At 52.1% G+C, this 16,447-nt stretch overlaps 6 protein-coding genes across 6 annotated transcripts; 3 read left to right on the top strand and 3 right to left on the bottom strand.

Annotated features, from left to right (window-relative positions):
- Positions 1-313: 313 nt before the first annotated feature.
- On the top strand, positions 314-3,171 carry AYO20_01582 (hypothetical protein; the record flags this gene model as incomplete). The annotated part of the gene is made up of 2 exons (XM_022639888.1): positions 314-858; positions 912-3,171. The coding sequence occupies 2 exons, from the start codon at positions 314-316 to the stop codon at positions 3,169-3,171; spliced, it is 2,805 nt and encodes a 934-aa protein (XP_022504276.1).
- A 1,079-nt stretch (positions 3,172-4,250) lies between these two features.
- Positions 4,251-4,777, bottom strand: AYO20_01581 (hypothetical protein; the record flags this gene model as incomplete). Its single annotated transcript, XM_022639887.1, has 2 exons — positions 4,251-4,494; positions 4,554-4,777. 2 exons carry the CDS (start codon positions 4,775-4,777, stop codon positions 4,251-4,253), a joined length of 468 nt encoding a protein of 155 aa, XP_022504275.1.
- A 127-nt stretch (positions 4,778-4,904) lies between these two features.
- AYO20_01580 (hypothetical protein) lies at positions 4,905-6,373 on the bottom strand (the record flags this gene model as incomplete). The annotated part of the gene is made up of 2 exons (XM_022639886.1): positions 4,905-6,085; positions 6,136-6,373. The coding sequence occupies 2 exons, from the start codon at positions 6,371-6,373 to the stop codon at positions 4,905-4,907; spliced, it is 1,419 nt and encodes a 472-aa protein (XP_022504274.1).
- Positions 6,374-7,542: 1,169 nt separating this feature from the next.
- Positions 7,543-8,806, top strand: AYO20_01579 (hypothetical protein; the record flags this gene model as incomplete). The annotated part of the gene is made up of 4 exons (XM_022639885.1): positions 7,543-7,551; positions 7,606-7,716; positions 7,775-8,369; positions 8,418-8,806. 4 exons carry the CDS (start codon positions 7,543-7,545, stop codon positions 8,804-8,806), a joined length of 1,104 nt encoding a protein of 367 aa, XP_022504273.1.
- A 1,006-nt stretch (positions 8,807-9,812) lies between these two features.
- On the top strand, positions 9,813-12,569 carry AYO20_01578 (hypothetical protein; the record flags this gene model as incomplete). Its single annotated transcript, XM_022639884.1, has 3 exons — positions 9,813-9,848; positions 9,910-12,435; positions 12,507-12,569. The coding sequence occupies 3 exons, from the start codon at positions 9,813-9,815 to the stop codon at positions 12,567-12,569; spliced, it is 2,625 nt and encodes an 874-aa protein (XP_022504272.1).
- A 1,314-nt stretch (positions 12,570-13,883) lies between these two features.
- Positions 13,884-15,835, bottom strand: AYO20_01577 (hypothetical protein; the record flags this gene model as incomplete). The annotated part of the gene is made up of 2 exons (XM_022639883.1): positions 13,884-15,772; positions 15,829-15,835. 2 exons carry the CDS (start codon positions 15,833-15,835, stop codon positions 13,884-13,886), a joined length of 1,896 nt encoding a protein of 631 aa, XP_022504271.1.
- Between the last annotated feature and the right edge of the window lie 612 nt (positions 15,836-16,447).

Below are 16,447 nucleotides of genomic sequence, written 5' to 3'. Positions count from 1 at the left end.
CCAGAAAGAGGGAGACGGATGCACTGGCGAATCATTGGACTAGAAGAGCAGAAAATACGGACACGCAAAGTTATGTCCAATGGCACTCCAGCTAGGCCAGCAATGGTAAGGCGGCGCCCGACAATTGGATTCTCCAAACATTCGTCAACTTTTTTTGCCGGACTGATAAATTCTGTACAGCAAGCATCCCGAAGATTGAGGCGTGGGATATCAGGCACCACCAGTCAATAACAACTGCGATGTTATCTGGGAATACACATACCACTTGAGTACCCCGTCTCCCTCCCTGTCACCTCCCATAATTTCCTTCACAATGGGTAGGAAAGACCCTCAAAAATCGGTCTCCAAAATTTCCTCCGCCTCGTCGCCCGCAGTGGCTGCCAGCGTCAATACTCGAAAAGTCTCAGTGTTGAAGTCAGCGTTTGCTCCTTCACAACTACAACTGCACCTATTCGCCTCGGTCATTCAGAGTTTCGACGTGCACCAACTGCGCATTCACGATGCGACTACGGGACGTTTGCGCAGCCAGCATGAGACCAGAGCCGGGTCAAAGATCACTTGCCTGGACTGGGGCTACTATGGTGCTGCATACCGGGAACGACTGCAGTCAGCTTCGAAGAAAAAGCGCAAGCGGAACTCTCAGAGTAGTGATGGTGCAGTCGTCGCTTACGGAACCAATTCCTCGCAGATCTGCATGTTTTCGCCCGCCGAAGGTCGAATTGTAGGCACTCTGAGTGGAGGACACGAACGAGGTGTTAAAGATTTCAAATTCTCCTGCGCAGATTATCTGTATGGTTGGAGCATAGGCGAAGATGCAAAGCTCATACAATGGGATCTGGCCAATGATCAACCCATCAGGTTAGTAGCTCCTCCGCAGCTGTACCATGACATTTGATTGTTGACAAAAGCAGGACAATCAATCTACCAGACCCTGCCATCAGTATCCTCGCTTCGCCGACTCAAAACGCGCCTCACATCATCTGTGCCTCCTCCACCCCGTTTGCAATCGACCTCGTCTCGTCCGACGACTTTCGAATAGACCGCTTTGACTCCTTCAAAAGCCCGGTGCAGTCATTATGCCGGTCGAGCTCAGATGTTGCAGGGACTTCTGGATATTTCCTTGCTGCAGACTCAGGTAGATACGTCAACGTCTACGACATATCTCAAAAGAGACTGGTGCGCACCCTAGTCGTCGGAAGCGGTGTTATTTCTATCGAACTCGCGACTCCTGCTGTGGAAACGACAGATACCCTCCGCCAGCAAGTTCTTTGCGTTGTGACAAACGAAGGCACCGTTGAACTCTTTCCTAAACCTTTTGCAGAGAATCAGCAAGTCAACGGAGACTTGAAATCCAGCAGAAAAAACCTCACAAAAAAAGCATCGGCCTCGATACGATTGGTCGCTCCAGGCTCCAAGGTGAAAACGGTACCGATAGTTGCAGGCATTGTCCAAGGATCCGACGTCGTCCTGGTCTCCGCTGATGGAGGTGTAGATTTGGCCTTTCAGAAAGTGAGATGGCAAGACGAAGGAAATGGAGAAATACTGTTTGACGGCGTTAAGGAGGTTCTGAGAGCGACGAGCACATCGACCCTCAACACGGCTACTCTCAACGGTGTTAAGGACCTCGGGAAATCACAGGTAGATGAGTCGAGGACTGTGGTCATCGACGGCGAGGCAGTCGCTGCACCTTTGGACCCTGCTATTCCAATCTCTGACAGCGAGAGTGCCGAAGAGAGCGAGGATGACGAGGAGAGTGAGCCTGCAAACGAAGCTGTAACTAGGGCGAAGGACGAAGACGCAGGACAGGATGGTGACGGCTCGATGATTGATTCCGATGAGGAAATGGCAGATGCTGAAGAAGCAGAAGACTCGGCGTCAGGCGAGGCAGCTACCGATGCAGAAGGAGAAGAGGGAGAACCCTCCTTCGGCGATATGTTGGCATCGAAACACCCTCACGAGATATCCATCGCATCAGCCATCCCTCAACGCGACACTGCCGCCCTCATGCTCAACCCCGGCCAAACAACCATCCCCTCGGGAATGTCTCTCTCCACAGTCCTTACTCAATCACTCCGCACCAATGACACATCTCTTCTGGAAGCTTGCCTGCATACCCTGGACATGTCTATTGTCAAATCCACCATTCAAAGGCTCGACTCCACCCTCGCTGGCGTTCTCCTGTCCAAACTCGCAGAACGACTCGCTTCGCGTCCGGGGCGGTATGGACACCTCATCACGTGGGTGCAGTGGACGTGTATCTGTCATGGCGGAGCAATAGCAAGCCAGCCCGGCGTGGCAGCGAAAGTGAGGACGCTCTATGAGGTTTTGAACGCGAGGATGAAGACGTTGGATGATTTGTTGTTGCTGAAAGGAAAGTTGGATATGCTGGATGCGCAGCTAGATTATCGAAAACAGCTGCTGGCCCAGAGACATGCGGGCAGCAGAAAAGGGAGAAATGAACCCGGAATTATTTATATCGAGGGGGAAGACAACTGGGACAGCGATGACGAAGACCTGGACGAGGACATTGCCAGACCAACCAAGAAGTCAAGGATGAAGCCGCAGAGAGATCTGGATGAGCTTGTCGGCGATGAGGATGAAGAGGAGGATGATGGAGATCTGACGCCTCTCGAAAACGGTGTAGAGGATACGTCATCTGACAATGAAGAGGACGATGACAGTGAGGAAGCCGAGGATGAAGAGGAACAACCCAAGATGAACGGCGTCCGCCATATGGGAAATTTTGTTGATGACGAAGCTGAAGTTTCCAACGCCGAAGAATCCGACCCCGACGATGATGGCCCATCCCCAGCAGGCTCGGAGACTCCATCCGTTGCATCTTCTGATAACGAAGAGGGGAGTGGCGACGATGATGAAGACGACGAAGATGAGGAAGAAGACTCGGAAATGGACAGCTTCATCAACGACGGCTCTGTCGACTTCGAAGAAGAAGAAGGCAATGAAGTGCGTGTGCCCGGTGACTCCAGTGACGATGAAGGTGCAGATGACTATCAAGATGCGCCTGAGGAGACAGAGCCTGTGCCGAAATCAACTCCTCTCAGTAAGAAAGGAAAAGCAAACGGTAAAGATGATGTGGATATGGACCTGGATACGCCCAGGTCGAAACAAAAGTCGAAGAACAAAGCGGGCAAGAAGACGAACAGGATCTGAGCGATCCACCTCCACTTGTCGATGGTATTACGCGCTGTGGGATTACTCTACTTCTTGTATCCGCCAACAAGCCATTCTTGAACACCAATGCCTGTCCCTCTATCTGCAAGTCTGCCTTCCTACGCCCCCATTCGTTACTCTGCCTCTATCGCCATCTACGTCGATGTCTATACAACCCCTTGTCAGGATATATATGTGGAGAGGGACGGGAATGACAGATTTGGAAAACAGAGCCAGTGCCTCGACACACGTCTTAATGCCACTCAACACTTCCGCCGACCATCACGGCCATTACCTCCCCCACCATAGGTTTCCTCTACCGCCATCATCACATATCAAATCCAACAAATCATCCTCTTCCTCATCATATCATAATCAACCTGTTCCACAGCCCACCCCCAGACGACGTCGAAGACATTTGCACGCACAGCATAAACGACCCTACCCTCATCTAACGCCACGATTCAAGCACGAGGGTGTGTGTAGAGGACGGATCAAGGCATCAGCATCAGTGTCAGTGCGGTATGGCACCACGGGAGTCACGACGGGATGGAACGAGAATTCGATCATCAAAACTCACCCCCTTTAGCTCATGTCTCTCCCTCTCACACCCTGCCTCTCCTTCCCTTTCCTTTCCTACAAGTCGACGGCAAAAAGCATTCAGTCCCTGGCGGCTTCGGCTTGAAAATTCAGCATAGCGAGGACCTGGATACCAGCGAGCGTGACATGAACATTGATGGAGCATTATCATGTATTATGCATGGAGTATTGAGCATCCGGAGCATTGGGCATGTTTTCTTATCTTGTAGATTGCGTGCAACTAGGTCCAACAAAAAAAGTTCAGCTATGAATGAATGATTGTTTGTCGTGTTCTCCTGGTGGCTGGCTATCAATTGCTGTGGATAAAAATACCCGCCTTCTACCTCGCTGTCTTCGATGATGGTTTGTTGATAGGGAGTGAATGTCCGTCCTCTGTACCGTGAACGAGGGTTCCTCTCATGTTGGCTCATTCCACTTTCCCCTCCTCATTCCTCGCCCTTCATGGTCCATCTGCCCGGTCCCTCTTTCTAATCCACAATCTACCGGATAACGTCCTCCCCATATCCAATCTCATCCACACCAAGATTGTCACACCAACCTTCCAGAACACGACTACCGCCCAGCACACCTGCCCGCTGACCCAATCCATACACTTTCTTTCCTTTACTTTTCCCCGCCCAAATCTCAAAGAACTTGACCGTGTGGTCGCAGCATGCGATGATGAGGCTGCCTTCGTCTTCTGTCCGACTTGCCCATCGCTCGCCTTCACGTCGAATCTCGCCGCTGTGACCATCTGTCAGAAATTCCTCAGCACCCATGCCCGGATGTCCTCTTCGTATCACTGGGAAGATACTTCGCTCAGGACTTGGGGTTGGACTGCGACGAATTCGAGGACCGACCGTTCCCACTGCTCTTGCAGCGGCTCTTCTTCGCTCGGTCTCGGTTTCTCGAACTCCTTCCCATGTCGAAAATTCGCCATTAGACCCATCTTGTCTTCGGATGGGTATAGCATCATTCGGTCCGCCCGGATAAGGGATTGCCCATAGTGCACGGCTGATCTCGCCATTCTGTCTTCTTTCCCAGGGAATACTCACCACGCATTCACAGGTCGGCCAGCTGAAAACAGCTATCCTAATTCCATGCTCCGGCTGCGAATATCCAAAGGTCGCAACTATCTCGCGTCTCGTTGTGCTCTACACCAGGCTAGTGACTTGGGAGAAGACATTGATCAGGGCCAGAGTTGCACCTGATCCTATGTGAAAGAAATGAATCTGGCGATCATTGCTTCCGCCTCCAGTCGCCAGCAGATTCGGCTGCCATGGAGCAAATGCGATGGCCTTGACAGCAGCTGCGTGATCAAAGGAATGGATGTGAAGATTAGAATCTCCAGGGATCACGGGATCCACGAGCGCGTTGCGAAGAACAGACTCATTCGACGGAACAGCAGTCTGGGGATGACCAGGCGGGTTGAGGTCCTGCATGGTTGGAGAATGATCGACCACTCTGCTGGGACGCAAAGGGGATGGAGGTGGTGTTGCTAGGTCAGTATTGCGCATGTTGTTGACTGGGCCTCTATCGAAGTTGGAGGATTCTCGGTGACTTGCCGATCGATACCTCTGCGGCGTATCCGGGGGTGTGGGAAGCTGAGACGTCGAAAAGCTAGAGTCATCAAACATGTCTGCCGCAGGGCTAGGTGTACTCGGGGAGATATCTCTCTGGTCGTCTGCGTGGAGGAAGACGGACGGATCGAAAAGTAAAGCCCGGTTGTCATTGCCACCAGAGACAAAGTGCCTGCCGTCTAGTGACCAGGAGATGCCGCAGATGTTCTGACTGTGGGCGTCAAGTTTGGCCAGAAGCGTCATTGATCCAGGGGCAAATTCGGGCCACTCCAAAGAATAGTAGTATATCATGCCAGAGTCGTCGCCGACGACCAAGTCTTCGCACATGACTGTGCCATTCCCTGTGACAGACGGTCGCTGCGTTTGGACAGGTTTGAACGACACACAGGACGTTGCGCAAGGATGAGGAGCATCGAATCGTGGCCTGATCTCCAGCAAACTCCATAATGTGATAGTCCCGCTGTTCCTGGCGACTGCCAATATCGCCTTGGCCCCTTTCTCAGATGAGAAAGCTAGAGAAGTCACAAAATCGGCAGGTCGGCAAGGAGGGAGTGGTGGATAGCGCACGCCATACTGTTCGGTCCAGAGATAGACTTTTTGGCCCAGGGCGACAGCTAAGGAGTGACAGGTCTGATTGTAGGCGAGAACGGAGCAGTAATAGTCGTCTTTGAGGTTCGGAGCGTCAAGGACCCGAAAGGGAACGGTAGGAACCACCTTCTCGCTTTCGAGTAATCCTCCATCTTTGTATGCCCGATCTACTTCAAGGTCAGTAAGCAAATGAGAAACAGGTATATTCACATATTACACCAAGAGGTTGGCTCCCGGGTCCATGCACTGTTCCTCCATACAAAGGGACAATGCTCGGGTTTCCGGTTGCCATCCTTGTCTTCGAGGGCGGGATTTTGCAGCAGGATGCGAGCCGCTTGGTCAATGTCGAGCGCCAGTGCCAGGCGGCGTTCGTGTGCCACTTCTTTGTCGTGACCAGTCGCGTGGGCCAGAAATGTAGCCGTGTGCAATGGAGCAGTGCCTCCACTTGCCAACATTCCACCCAAGCCAGTAGGTACACCCTGCAATTGCCCCAGATGAGCGGACAGTCTGCCTCCTACTGTCCAAAATCCTGTACTGATCTGACGGAGAGTTCTTGTCGCTATACTCCCGTCAATATGTGCAGGAGTGGAATCTCTGCCATGAACAAAGGAGGGAACATATTGTGGGGGACGCAAGTTATAGACATTAGGTGCATTTCTTTGTCTAGTTAACATTCGGGACCTCGTCTCGCTCATAGAGCGAAAGGGGTTCACTGTGTTATCTCGCCGGCGTTCATTTCTCTCCCTTCCTCGAAGTATGACTGGAGGTGTGGTAGTTTCATAAGCTCTTCGCTTATCTACGTGAAGAGGTCTTTGTGGGATGAACCGGTCGGGTGAGGTGAATTGCGACCGAATCTGCAGAGGGCTGCCGGTACTCAGGCTGCGTCTTTGCTAGGGACGGGACTCTGTTCGTGAGGGTGCTTGGGCTGGATGGGCCTCGGAGACCAACTCCGAGGTCGATTGGTGTTGGGGAACGTGACGGAGCAATGGACGTTCTGTAGTAGGAATGGCATGTTCTTGCAGTGCAGTGGACACTGATGCTCTGTTCGCATCATCCGTGATTGAGGAGCGAGGACTAGTCGACAGTTCTGAACGAGACGTTTCTGCAGAAGACGCGGCATGGTCCATTTGAAGGAAGGTCAGGTTGATAGTAACACTTTGAATATCCTGACGGCAGTAGAGCCCTCTGATCTAGCGAGGGGTGGTAAGTAGCTGAGATTGACTCGAGCGGCCACCCGCATTCCCTTTATACAAGGGCTGAACTTGAGGTCGGTCTCCGGGCACTTGGTGACGGTGATCGAACCTCCTCACCACCTGTGGAGGCGCCACTCGCACAGAGCACTTTGACTTGATCAAGTGCAGGACGAGCAATGTGTTGCCGATTTGTACCTATGTTAGTGACAAGCCATCACTTGTCCGTAAAGTGTGTTGGTTGGTATTGATGCTTGGTAATTGAGGTACAAAAAAATAGGTGGTTGAGTTGGGTGCCTGGAATTGTGTTGGTTGAAGTGTCATTGGATTCGGACCTCGATCGTTCTTTCACCTTGTTACACCCCTCCACAAGTCTCCCTTCCACAAAGCGCAGGTTGGTGATCTTGCTTCTTGGGTTCGCCTCATCCTCAACCATGGCAAGCGTAAGCCACACAAAGTCCTCAGGTGCAAATTCCCCGAGTTGACCAATTGACCAGCATGGCGTGCTTCGCACAACGACCCGCGAGGAGCGAACGGCAGAAGCACGACAGAAAGAGTTGCAGGAAATCGCTCAATATCAACAGCTTGTTGAAGAGGTCAACACTAAGGTCTCTGGGCCAATCTTAATGGTTCCGAGATGAAGATGCTAATGTTGATTGTGAGCAGGTTGCTGCAAAGGAATTCACCCCAGTGCTACTCCAACAAACCGCGCAGCTGCTAAAGAGGAACCCAGAGTACTATACCATCTGGAATCATCGGCGTCGCATCTATGTCAGCGAATTTGAGGATCTTGCAAAACAGACAGCCTCGGGTCAAATGGACGAAGAGACTCGAATCAGCCAGGTACTAGATATCATCCAGCTGGACTTGCAATTTTTGTTTCCTCTTCTCCTCAAATTCCCTAAATGCTACTGGATCTGGAACCACAGAATATGGCTCCTGAAGCAGTCTACGGCTCTTCTTCCAGCTGCAAAGGCTCGAGGAATATGGGAAGATGAGCTCGGATTGGTGGGCAAGATGCTCAGTCGGGACAGCCGAAACTTCCACGGCTGGGGCTATCGACGGATTGTGGTGCAGAGCCTCGAGAGTCCAGCTTTACAAGGGCAAAGTATGGCGAGGCAGGAATTGGAATATACCAAAAAGATGATAGGCACCAACCTCTCCAACTTCTCAGCCTGGCACAACCGGACAAAGCTCATCCTGAGAATCTTGGACGAAGAGAAAGCCACTGATGACGAAAGACAAAAGATGCTGGACGAAGGTAAAGTCTTTGATTGACGAGTTTGTCGATGAATGCTGACCATCCCAGAACTCGAATTGATCCATAAGGCTCTATTCGATCCCTACGACCAATCACTCTGGTTCTATCACCAGAACCTAATGTGCACCTTTGATCTTGACCAGGCACCAAAGAGTATGGCGCCGAACCTGTCTGACGAGCAGCGGCTGGAATACATCGCATCGGAGCGGGAGTACATTGAGGAAGTTCTGGAAGACGCTCAAGATTGCAAATGGCCATACCAAGCGTTGATCGAATGTACAATGCTGGAAAGCAAATTGAAAACCGGTCTTGAAGAGGAGGGTTGGGGAAAGGTGGCGCTGTGGTTAGAGAAGCTCAAACAACTTGATCCCCTTAGGAGAGGGAGGTGGACTGAGATGGAGCAGCAACTTGGCAAGCAACGAGTAATGCAGCGTTGAGATGGAGTAAAGTGGCCTTATACCATCTGGAGTTCCCCCTACGATATGATATTATTACCGAGTACTGGAGACGAAATGCGCCCTATGTTCCGTACTTGTACTATGTAAAGCTTAACCACTATGTATGGGACAAACAAACCTGCCAGCACCACGGTGACGAATCCCTGGAGCAGCTGAAACAAGCCCCATTGTGAAGGGAGCCGCAAGGACTTCGCAGGCTGCAGGACCCCTTTATGGAACAGCCAAACAACGGCGTGACGGGGCTTGATCAAAGGGGCAAGGCAGTGGAAAATGCGAGGAAATGGGGCTCACCAGGCTTATGCTCCATGCTAAACACGGGCTTCTGGCCCCCTGGGTCCCGACATAGGCACTGACGGGGCTCAAGGAGGGAGGAGGGTATGGGAATCGCGCATCGGAGGATCGTGGTGTGGTACAACTGCGGATGATGGTATCGGATACCAGAAAAAAAGCAAAAAGACAGCTTTCCTCTCAATTCAATACACTGTGTCGCCTCACCTTGATTTCCTCCCGAGCCATAGATCTTAGAGCCTAATCGTCTCGAGCACGAGGTCCGCAAGATCTCGCCGATCCTTCTTTCCACTATCAACTGTTTACAGAACTGAAAAGTTGGCTCGCTTCCCGCGTCACCCAAGAAAAAGCGCGATCATTCGGTCATTTACTTTGCTCAACTGCCTCCATTGAAGGTGCAAGGATCAAGGCAGACGGACTCATTCTCGGGCTTCTTCTCTTCTCGATATCACCAAGCACGACTCCCCGCCGGGATACTGACCAACTGTGGTGACATCTCTTCCCCGTTTGGAGTTGGAACCTGCGCATCTAATACTCTTTTCGACGCTCCCGCATCGACTACGAGGACAACGCGCCCCCAGTCTCAACACACACGCCCACCCTCTGCCTCCCACTCCCTGCACTCCCTGTAATTATCGGTCATAGTGTGGTAAAGGATGATATGAGCATGCCTGGTGGCTCTTGAAGGCAGACCAATATGGCGAATAGTGCAGACAATCCGGACATCGAAGAGGTAAAGCGCTTGGAGGTTTACGCTTCTCCGTTCACGAAACATGTTTTCTAACGCAACTTAGAAATTTGAGGATGCCACGGATGTCAACAATGATTCGAAGCGAAGTTCCTCCCAGTCGGATCAGCCGCCTCAGGATCCCAAGAACTCGAATGACCCTCCTCCGATCTCGAACGACAAGGAGGAACCTAAAGAAGAGCAAAGAGATAGTACGGGGACTTCAGAGTCGAAAATCCCTGATATAACTACTGATACAAGCGCTGTGGATGATTCCCATGACGCTCAGCAAACCCCTACTTTGAAAGCTCCAGAGCCCTCCAGCGATGCCTCAGGCGATCCTTCAGAGAAACCTCTCCCTCCTAAGCCTGCTACCCGCCCTTCGAGATTCCAAGGCTTTTCTGCTTCTCTCCCATCAGTGCCTTGGGGACCGCCTCCTCCCAGAAAAGCGTCAGACGCTCGAGCACCGTCTCCGCAACCACCCCAACCACAGTCAACGTCCACCTTTAGCCGCAAAGTGACTACTCCGTTCGGATGGCTAAGCCGAGCAACATCGGCTCCCAAAGAGACACGCTCGCCCCCCCTACCCTCCAAGTCACAAGTTGACGCCCGTCGGAATACGGCAGCATCAGCATCCACTCTCGGTAGTAACGCGGATTTGACGCTAAAGGCGCTAGAAGAGTCTCAAGATGGGTCAAGCGGTCAGAAACAGCCTTCTAGAGCATCGCTCCGCGAACAATTCAAGATGCTACGGCTGCGGGAAGAAGCAGGCATAACGAGCTTGGAGGGAACAGAGTCATCTGAAGGAGGTGCAATAGCTGGACTTATTGGAAGGTCAGCTAGTTTGGGTGTGGGAATCGCCACTCCGGGCAGTGTAGGTCAGGATGAAAACGTTGTCTCTACTCCTGTCATGTCTTCGACCTCGCCCATAGCCGAATCACTACCCACTGATCCAAATCTGCCCCCAGGAACAGTGGCAGGGGTAGCGGCAGCAACTGCAGATACCAGCACCCCGATTGATTGGGACTTCTGGCAAAATGTTGTTAATGAGGGTCCACAGGCCGTTGCTCGGACGAGTCCCGATGAGTTCACCCAAGCCATCAGTGGTGGGATACCACAGACCATCAGACCAGTTATATGGCAAGTGTTAGCAGGCAGCAAGAACGAAGATCTAGAAGCCGTCTACTGGGATCTCAAGTCCCGAGGGCCACACTCAGACATGAAAGAGGGCATGTCCAAGTCTCCCTTACTGAATGGGCATATCAACGGAAACACCAAGGAAAAAGAGTCGGTAGCGTCGTCGAGATCGTCGATAAGATCTGATCACTCAACGCCTGCCACCAGCTCCAACGTAGGCGTCGCTTCTCCTTCGCCTTCGCACGAGGCGACGGATCCCATGAGCACGGCTCGTCTCCAGACCCAACTGGCAGCGGAGAAGGCAAAAAAGGCCAAAGAGGATTCAGCAGCGCTGGCCAAGCTTGAGAAGATGATCAAACGAGATATGGGCTCCAGGACAAGCTACTCAAAGTATGCAGCAGCTGCAGGTCTGCAAGACGGGCTCTTTCACGTGTGCCGCGCATATGCGCTCTTCGATGATGCCGTCGGATACCCCCAAGGCCTGAACTTCATTATCATGCCTCTGTTATTCACGATGCCCGAAGAAGAAGCATTTTGCCTTCTTGTTCGGTTGATGAACAAATACCAACTCCGCGACCTTTTCGTCCAGGACATGCCAGGATTACATCTACACCTGTACCAGTTTGAGCGGTTACTGGAGGATTTGGAACCCGCGCTGTATTGCCATCTCAACCGCCGAGGAGTCACTCCCAAGCTCTACGCAACACAGTGGTTTCTAACCATGTTCGCATATCGGTTTCCACTCCAGCTGGTCATGCGTGTTTACGACTTGGTCCTTTGCGAAGGGCTCGAGGGTGCCATTTTGAAGTTTGGAATGGCTGTCATCCAACGAAACGTGGCTACCCTTCTCGCAATGCAGGATATGCAGAGCCTGACGAACTTTCTCAAAGAAAAGATCTTCGATGTTTACATCGATGCTGCACCTTCATCTAAATCAATCCTGGAGTCAGGATTCTTCGGCAGCTCTGGTGGCTCTGACACGGAAGTGTACAGAGCAGATCTCCTTGTCCAAGATGCATGTGCAGTCAAACTTACCCCCGAGATGCTCAACCGATACCGGGAAGAATGGGAGACCACTACAAAGGCTGAAAAAGCACGCGAGACCGAGTTGGAAAATCTGAGGACCGACTGCGCCACAAAAGCTGCACAGATCCGCTCTCTCGAGCAGAGAGCCGAGAAATCCGACGCAGAGCACATTGAGATCGCAAATGAGCTCGTGCGGCTGAAAGTTGAGAATACCGAGTTGCAAGATCGCAACGAGAGCTTGACTGGACAGGTCGCCGAGCTGAAAAAGGTTGCAGAGAGTGAGGCCGCAAATGTCGAAGAGAGGCTCAGGGCGGGAACGGAACAAGTTATGCAGCGCAATATCGAGGTGCAGAATGAGAATCGCCACATGGAGGAGCAAATGGCCGAAATGGAGCGGGAGCTCGTAGAGATCAAGATGAAGTATGCCGAGGTGAGCAACCCCCTTTTCCTTGTGATATTTTTCTGGATCTGTGGGTATGGACGTCTAACATTGTGCAACAGCTCAATGCCGAACATGAAGGCCTCAAGCAAAAGTGGAATGACTTGAAAAAAGCGTTGGAATGAGGTCGTCCTCATGGTTGTCGATGGTTTACATCTCACGAGCTCCCTCGAAAATCTTTGATGCATTGTGCGACGTCGCATCCAGTGCTCAGCTTCTCCCTTGGCCACTGCTCATCCAGTGTAACCGACTGATGTGTTCTGATCCTTATGTACAGCTTTTGCTGCTTCCTATACCCAAGTCATGAATGATGGAACCAAGCATAGCGCGGGCGGTATATGGTGTGCTGCAAGTGTTTTGGCGGTGCAACAATCGGATCTCTCCGAATGGCTTCTGGTGTTTGTGATGGCGGGCTAAAGAATGGTACGTTTCGTCTTGGAGATTATGTTCCGCGAATGATGGCTTGTCTGGTGTCCAGGAGCGGCAGCAATGTCGGCTCGACCTCTTCTCGGAAGGTGCCTATTTCGTTGATGCGGACCTACATATGTTTCACGGACTTGTGTGGAATGACGAAAGGGATTGATGGCCTTCCCGACCTTTTTTTTTGGAATGCTTTGCACAAAAAGTGATGAGAGGAATCGGAGTGATTTTGATGTTTCACACCAAAAATATCAAGTATTGATATGGACGGGTGTTGAAAGTTCTGTAGCACCCCGCAGTGGTAGATATATGTATGTATTTATGTACGCACGTACGTACGTACGTACCTACTGTATGTAGGTATATGTGTCTCGAAAAGAGACTCTCAGGCCGAGTCCTGCAATGAAAAAAGGACAAGTCGTCGACAAGCGAAGAAAGTACTGAGTATAGTCTCTCGAGTCGATGATTGGGACGGGGCTATGGACCATGTGGACCATGTGGACCATGCCACTGATTTTGGTGCATACTCGGTATTAGGTAGACAGTGTCCGTCTTCATGTTCATATATAAGTCACATAGTCGTCGTCTACATAGATAGCTCTCTCCTCGAATTTCTATCCCGTCCGTCGTCGTCCTAATGCGGCTTAGCGCAGCCTCGTTGGTTCTCTCCCTGCGCTCGCGTTGCTAGCCGAGCCTCGCCTCAGCATCGACGCGCCGTGGAGATCTAACCGAGGCTTTGTTGATCCTCTTCTGTGTACCTCTGAGCTCCTGTACCGAGTACTGAGTATGTCAGCCGCCTTTTTGGACATATTGTATGTATCCCTACCATTGACCCCTTTTCGAGGGCGAGGAGGGAACGGCCAGGGGTGGGTTGCACTATATATGTAGTGATTAATTCCTGCTTTGGGTTGTTACGCGGCGCCTATATGAGTACCCCAGCCATAAGACCAGACCACCATCATCTAGTCACCCCGAATCTATGTAGCTTGTATGAGGTACATACTCGCAAAGCATAGCATCTACAGCTTTACCTTACCGGCTTTCAGATCTTCCCACTCTTTTCGGCCATAGGGCTCGTACTTGGTGCCGCCGGGAGGGAGCCAAAACATGCGGTCTTCCGGCCGAGAGGCCTCGATCTTGTCCAGATCCACGCCCTCGGCGCGCAGCCGGCCCTTCTGCAGCTTCATCGTCCCCGTATACTCCAGCTGCGGCACCGCCCGCAAAAAGATTGGCACGGCGTACCGCGGCAGCGTCGAGAGCAGGTGTTGCGCCAGGCCTGCCAGGTCCAGCTGGTCGGGCGAGGTGATTGACGAGATGGGCACGATCGCGGCGCACCCTGCGCGGCCATCGGCGTGGGGTACCTGCACGCCGTACACATTTGCTTCGGCTATTTGGGGGAACTTGCCCAGCACGTCCGAGACTTCGTTGGTCGACACGTTTTCGCTGCGCCAGCGGAAGGTGTCACCCAGGCGGTCGACGAAGTATACGCACCCATCGGGATCTTGGCGCATCATGTCACCACTGCGGAACCAGAGATCTCCTTTTTTGAATAGATCTCGGATCATTCGTTTGTCAGTGGCGGACTTGTTCTTGTAGTATCCTGCAAACACTGTAGACGCAGTGGCTGGATCCATCTTGTGCACGACTTCACCAGGCTCTCCGTCCTTACAGACGATCGCGAAACCGTTCTTGTCACGCACGATCTCCTCGGTGTCGATGTCAATCTTGATCCTCTTTTCATTAGCGTCATTGGCGAAGTTCCAGTATAATCCACGTATAGCAATTGCGTTTCTGCCAAATTCGCCCCTGTTCGCATTAAAGGAGGCGCCCAAGCCATCCGTGGCTGCGTAGAGCTCGTTGATGGTGTCGATCCCGAAGCGTTGCCGGAAGGTTTCCCATACGTCCGGACGCATACCATTGCCCCATGCCTTTTTCACATTGTGTTGTTTGTCCAGCGGACTGGGCGGCGCGTTGATGAGGTACCGGCAGAGTTCACCCACATACTGAAGAATATCAGCATTGGAGGCACGGACTTCCGGCCAGAATGTCTTGTGTGAGAATTTGCGGCTGAGAACAACCGAGGATCCGGCAAAGATACAGGGTGTAAGGCACAGACCGTGTGCGGCGCCGTGATAGAGTGGCAGGCAGGTATACATGCGGTTGTGGGGTTTGAGTCTAAGATACGTAGCGATGCTGCGAGCGGTGTTGAGTTCGCGGCCGCGGAGCATAACCACGCCTTTAGGCATACCCGTTGTGCCCGAAGTGTAGATGAGACCGCCTAGATCGGTAGGTGCAATTCCTTGGTGAAGGGATTTGGGTATCGGAGTGGTGTCGGTAAGAGAAGAGATGAAGGCCTCGTCGAAATAGACTATTTGTACGCCCGAGGCTTGTAGATCACTAGCACATGGCTGTACTAGATCTTGTGTTGCCCGGTCGGCGATCAGAATCCGGGCGTCGCACAGCTTAACACAGTGTGTAAGCGGGCCAGAGGTCAGATTGCAATTGATGAAGGCGGGACAGGCACGAAGCCCCTCCAAAGCAAACCACAGCATCAGATATTCCGGACTGTTCCCACCGTCCAAGGCAACAATTTCTTGAGGTTTGACATCCAAATCTTTTGACAGCCAGTTGGCAACTTTGTGCACATCATTGAAGAATTGCTTGTAGGTCCATGATCGGTTCTCGAAGATGAGAAATGTGTTGTCTGCGTTCTTGCCGGTGGCATGCTCTTCAAAGATGTGGTATATGAGCATCCGATTCTGCTGGTACCTCTCGGTCATAAAGGCCACAGCTTCCTTCTGGTTGTGTGCCAAAGAGCCTGAACTGAGGTCATGGCGGATGAGGAATTTGGCGTCGAGGTAGGCGGCGGCAGCGAGGCCACCCGCAACGGCAGCGGCTACGGTGGGAACTGGAAGGTCATGGTCAGTCGCAAGAAAGACAGGATGACAGAGAGGATAGACTTACGGCCCATTCTGTTGGAGGTGCTGCGACAGGAAATCGAACTGGCACAGTGACATAGTCAAGTGAAGAGTCCATGATATATCGTTTCATACGACTAGGGCGATCTTGCGCGTGAGTCGGAGTCGAGCTCTGTGAGGGCCGCATTATCCGTAAACCTGCCGAGGTCGAGAGCAGAGAGAACTTGGGTGCTTGGGAAGCCCAAGTGCTAGAGGTACTCCGTAGGATTCGGCACAGACCCCACAAGCACAACCTTGGAAGTGATAGAGGGAGCTAAACCAAAATCACGGGTCATCTTTGCAGCAGCGGGTCTGGGGGCGGGTGTTGGCAAATCCTACCTGCCCAGGCTACCCCAGGCACGCCTTAGGCGACACAAGCCGCACGAGTCAAAACTGACATGAGTCTGACTGGTCGCGTCAGTTGCCCTCCACAGTACGTACCTCGTACGCACTGACGCACTGACACCGAGGGCCGAGGCGCCTGCGCTGCATAATAGTCACTGCTATTATTCGTTCCCTTGTACAAGTACTGCATTACATTGTTTCTGATTTGATGGTATTTTGATTTCAAGGCTGTTTGCTATATCTCAGCCTGGATCCTGGACGCATCCTGCTGTCTTGTCACA

Source organism: Fonsecaea nubica (assembly GCF_001646965.1).
Source record: "Fonsecaea nubica strain CBS 269.64 chromosome Unknown Scaff6, whole genome shotgun sequence".
In the NCBI taxonomy this organism is placed as follows: Eukaryota; Fungi; Ascomycota; class Eurotiomycetes; order Chaetothyriales; family Herpotrichiellaceae; genus Fonsecaea; species Fonsecaea nubica.
The sequence above is the reverse complement of the archived record's forward strand: the minus strand, read 5'-3'. Positions and strand labels throughout refer to the sequence as shown.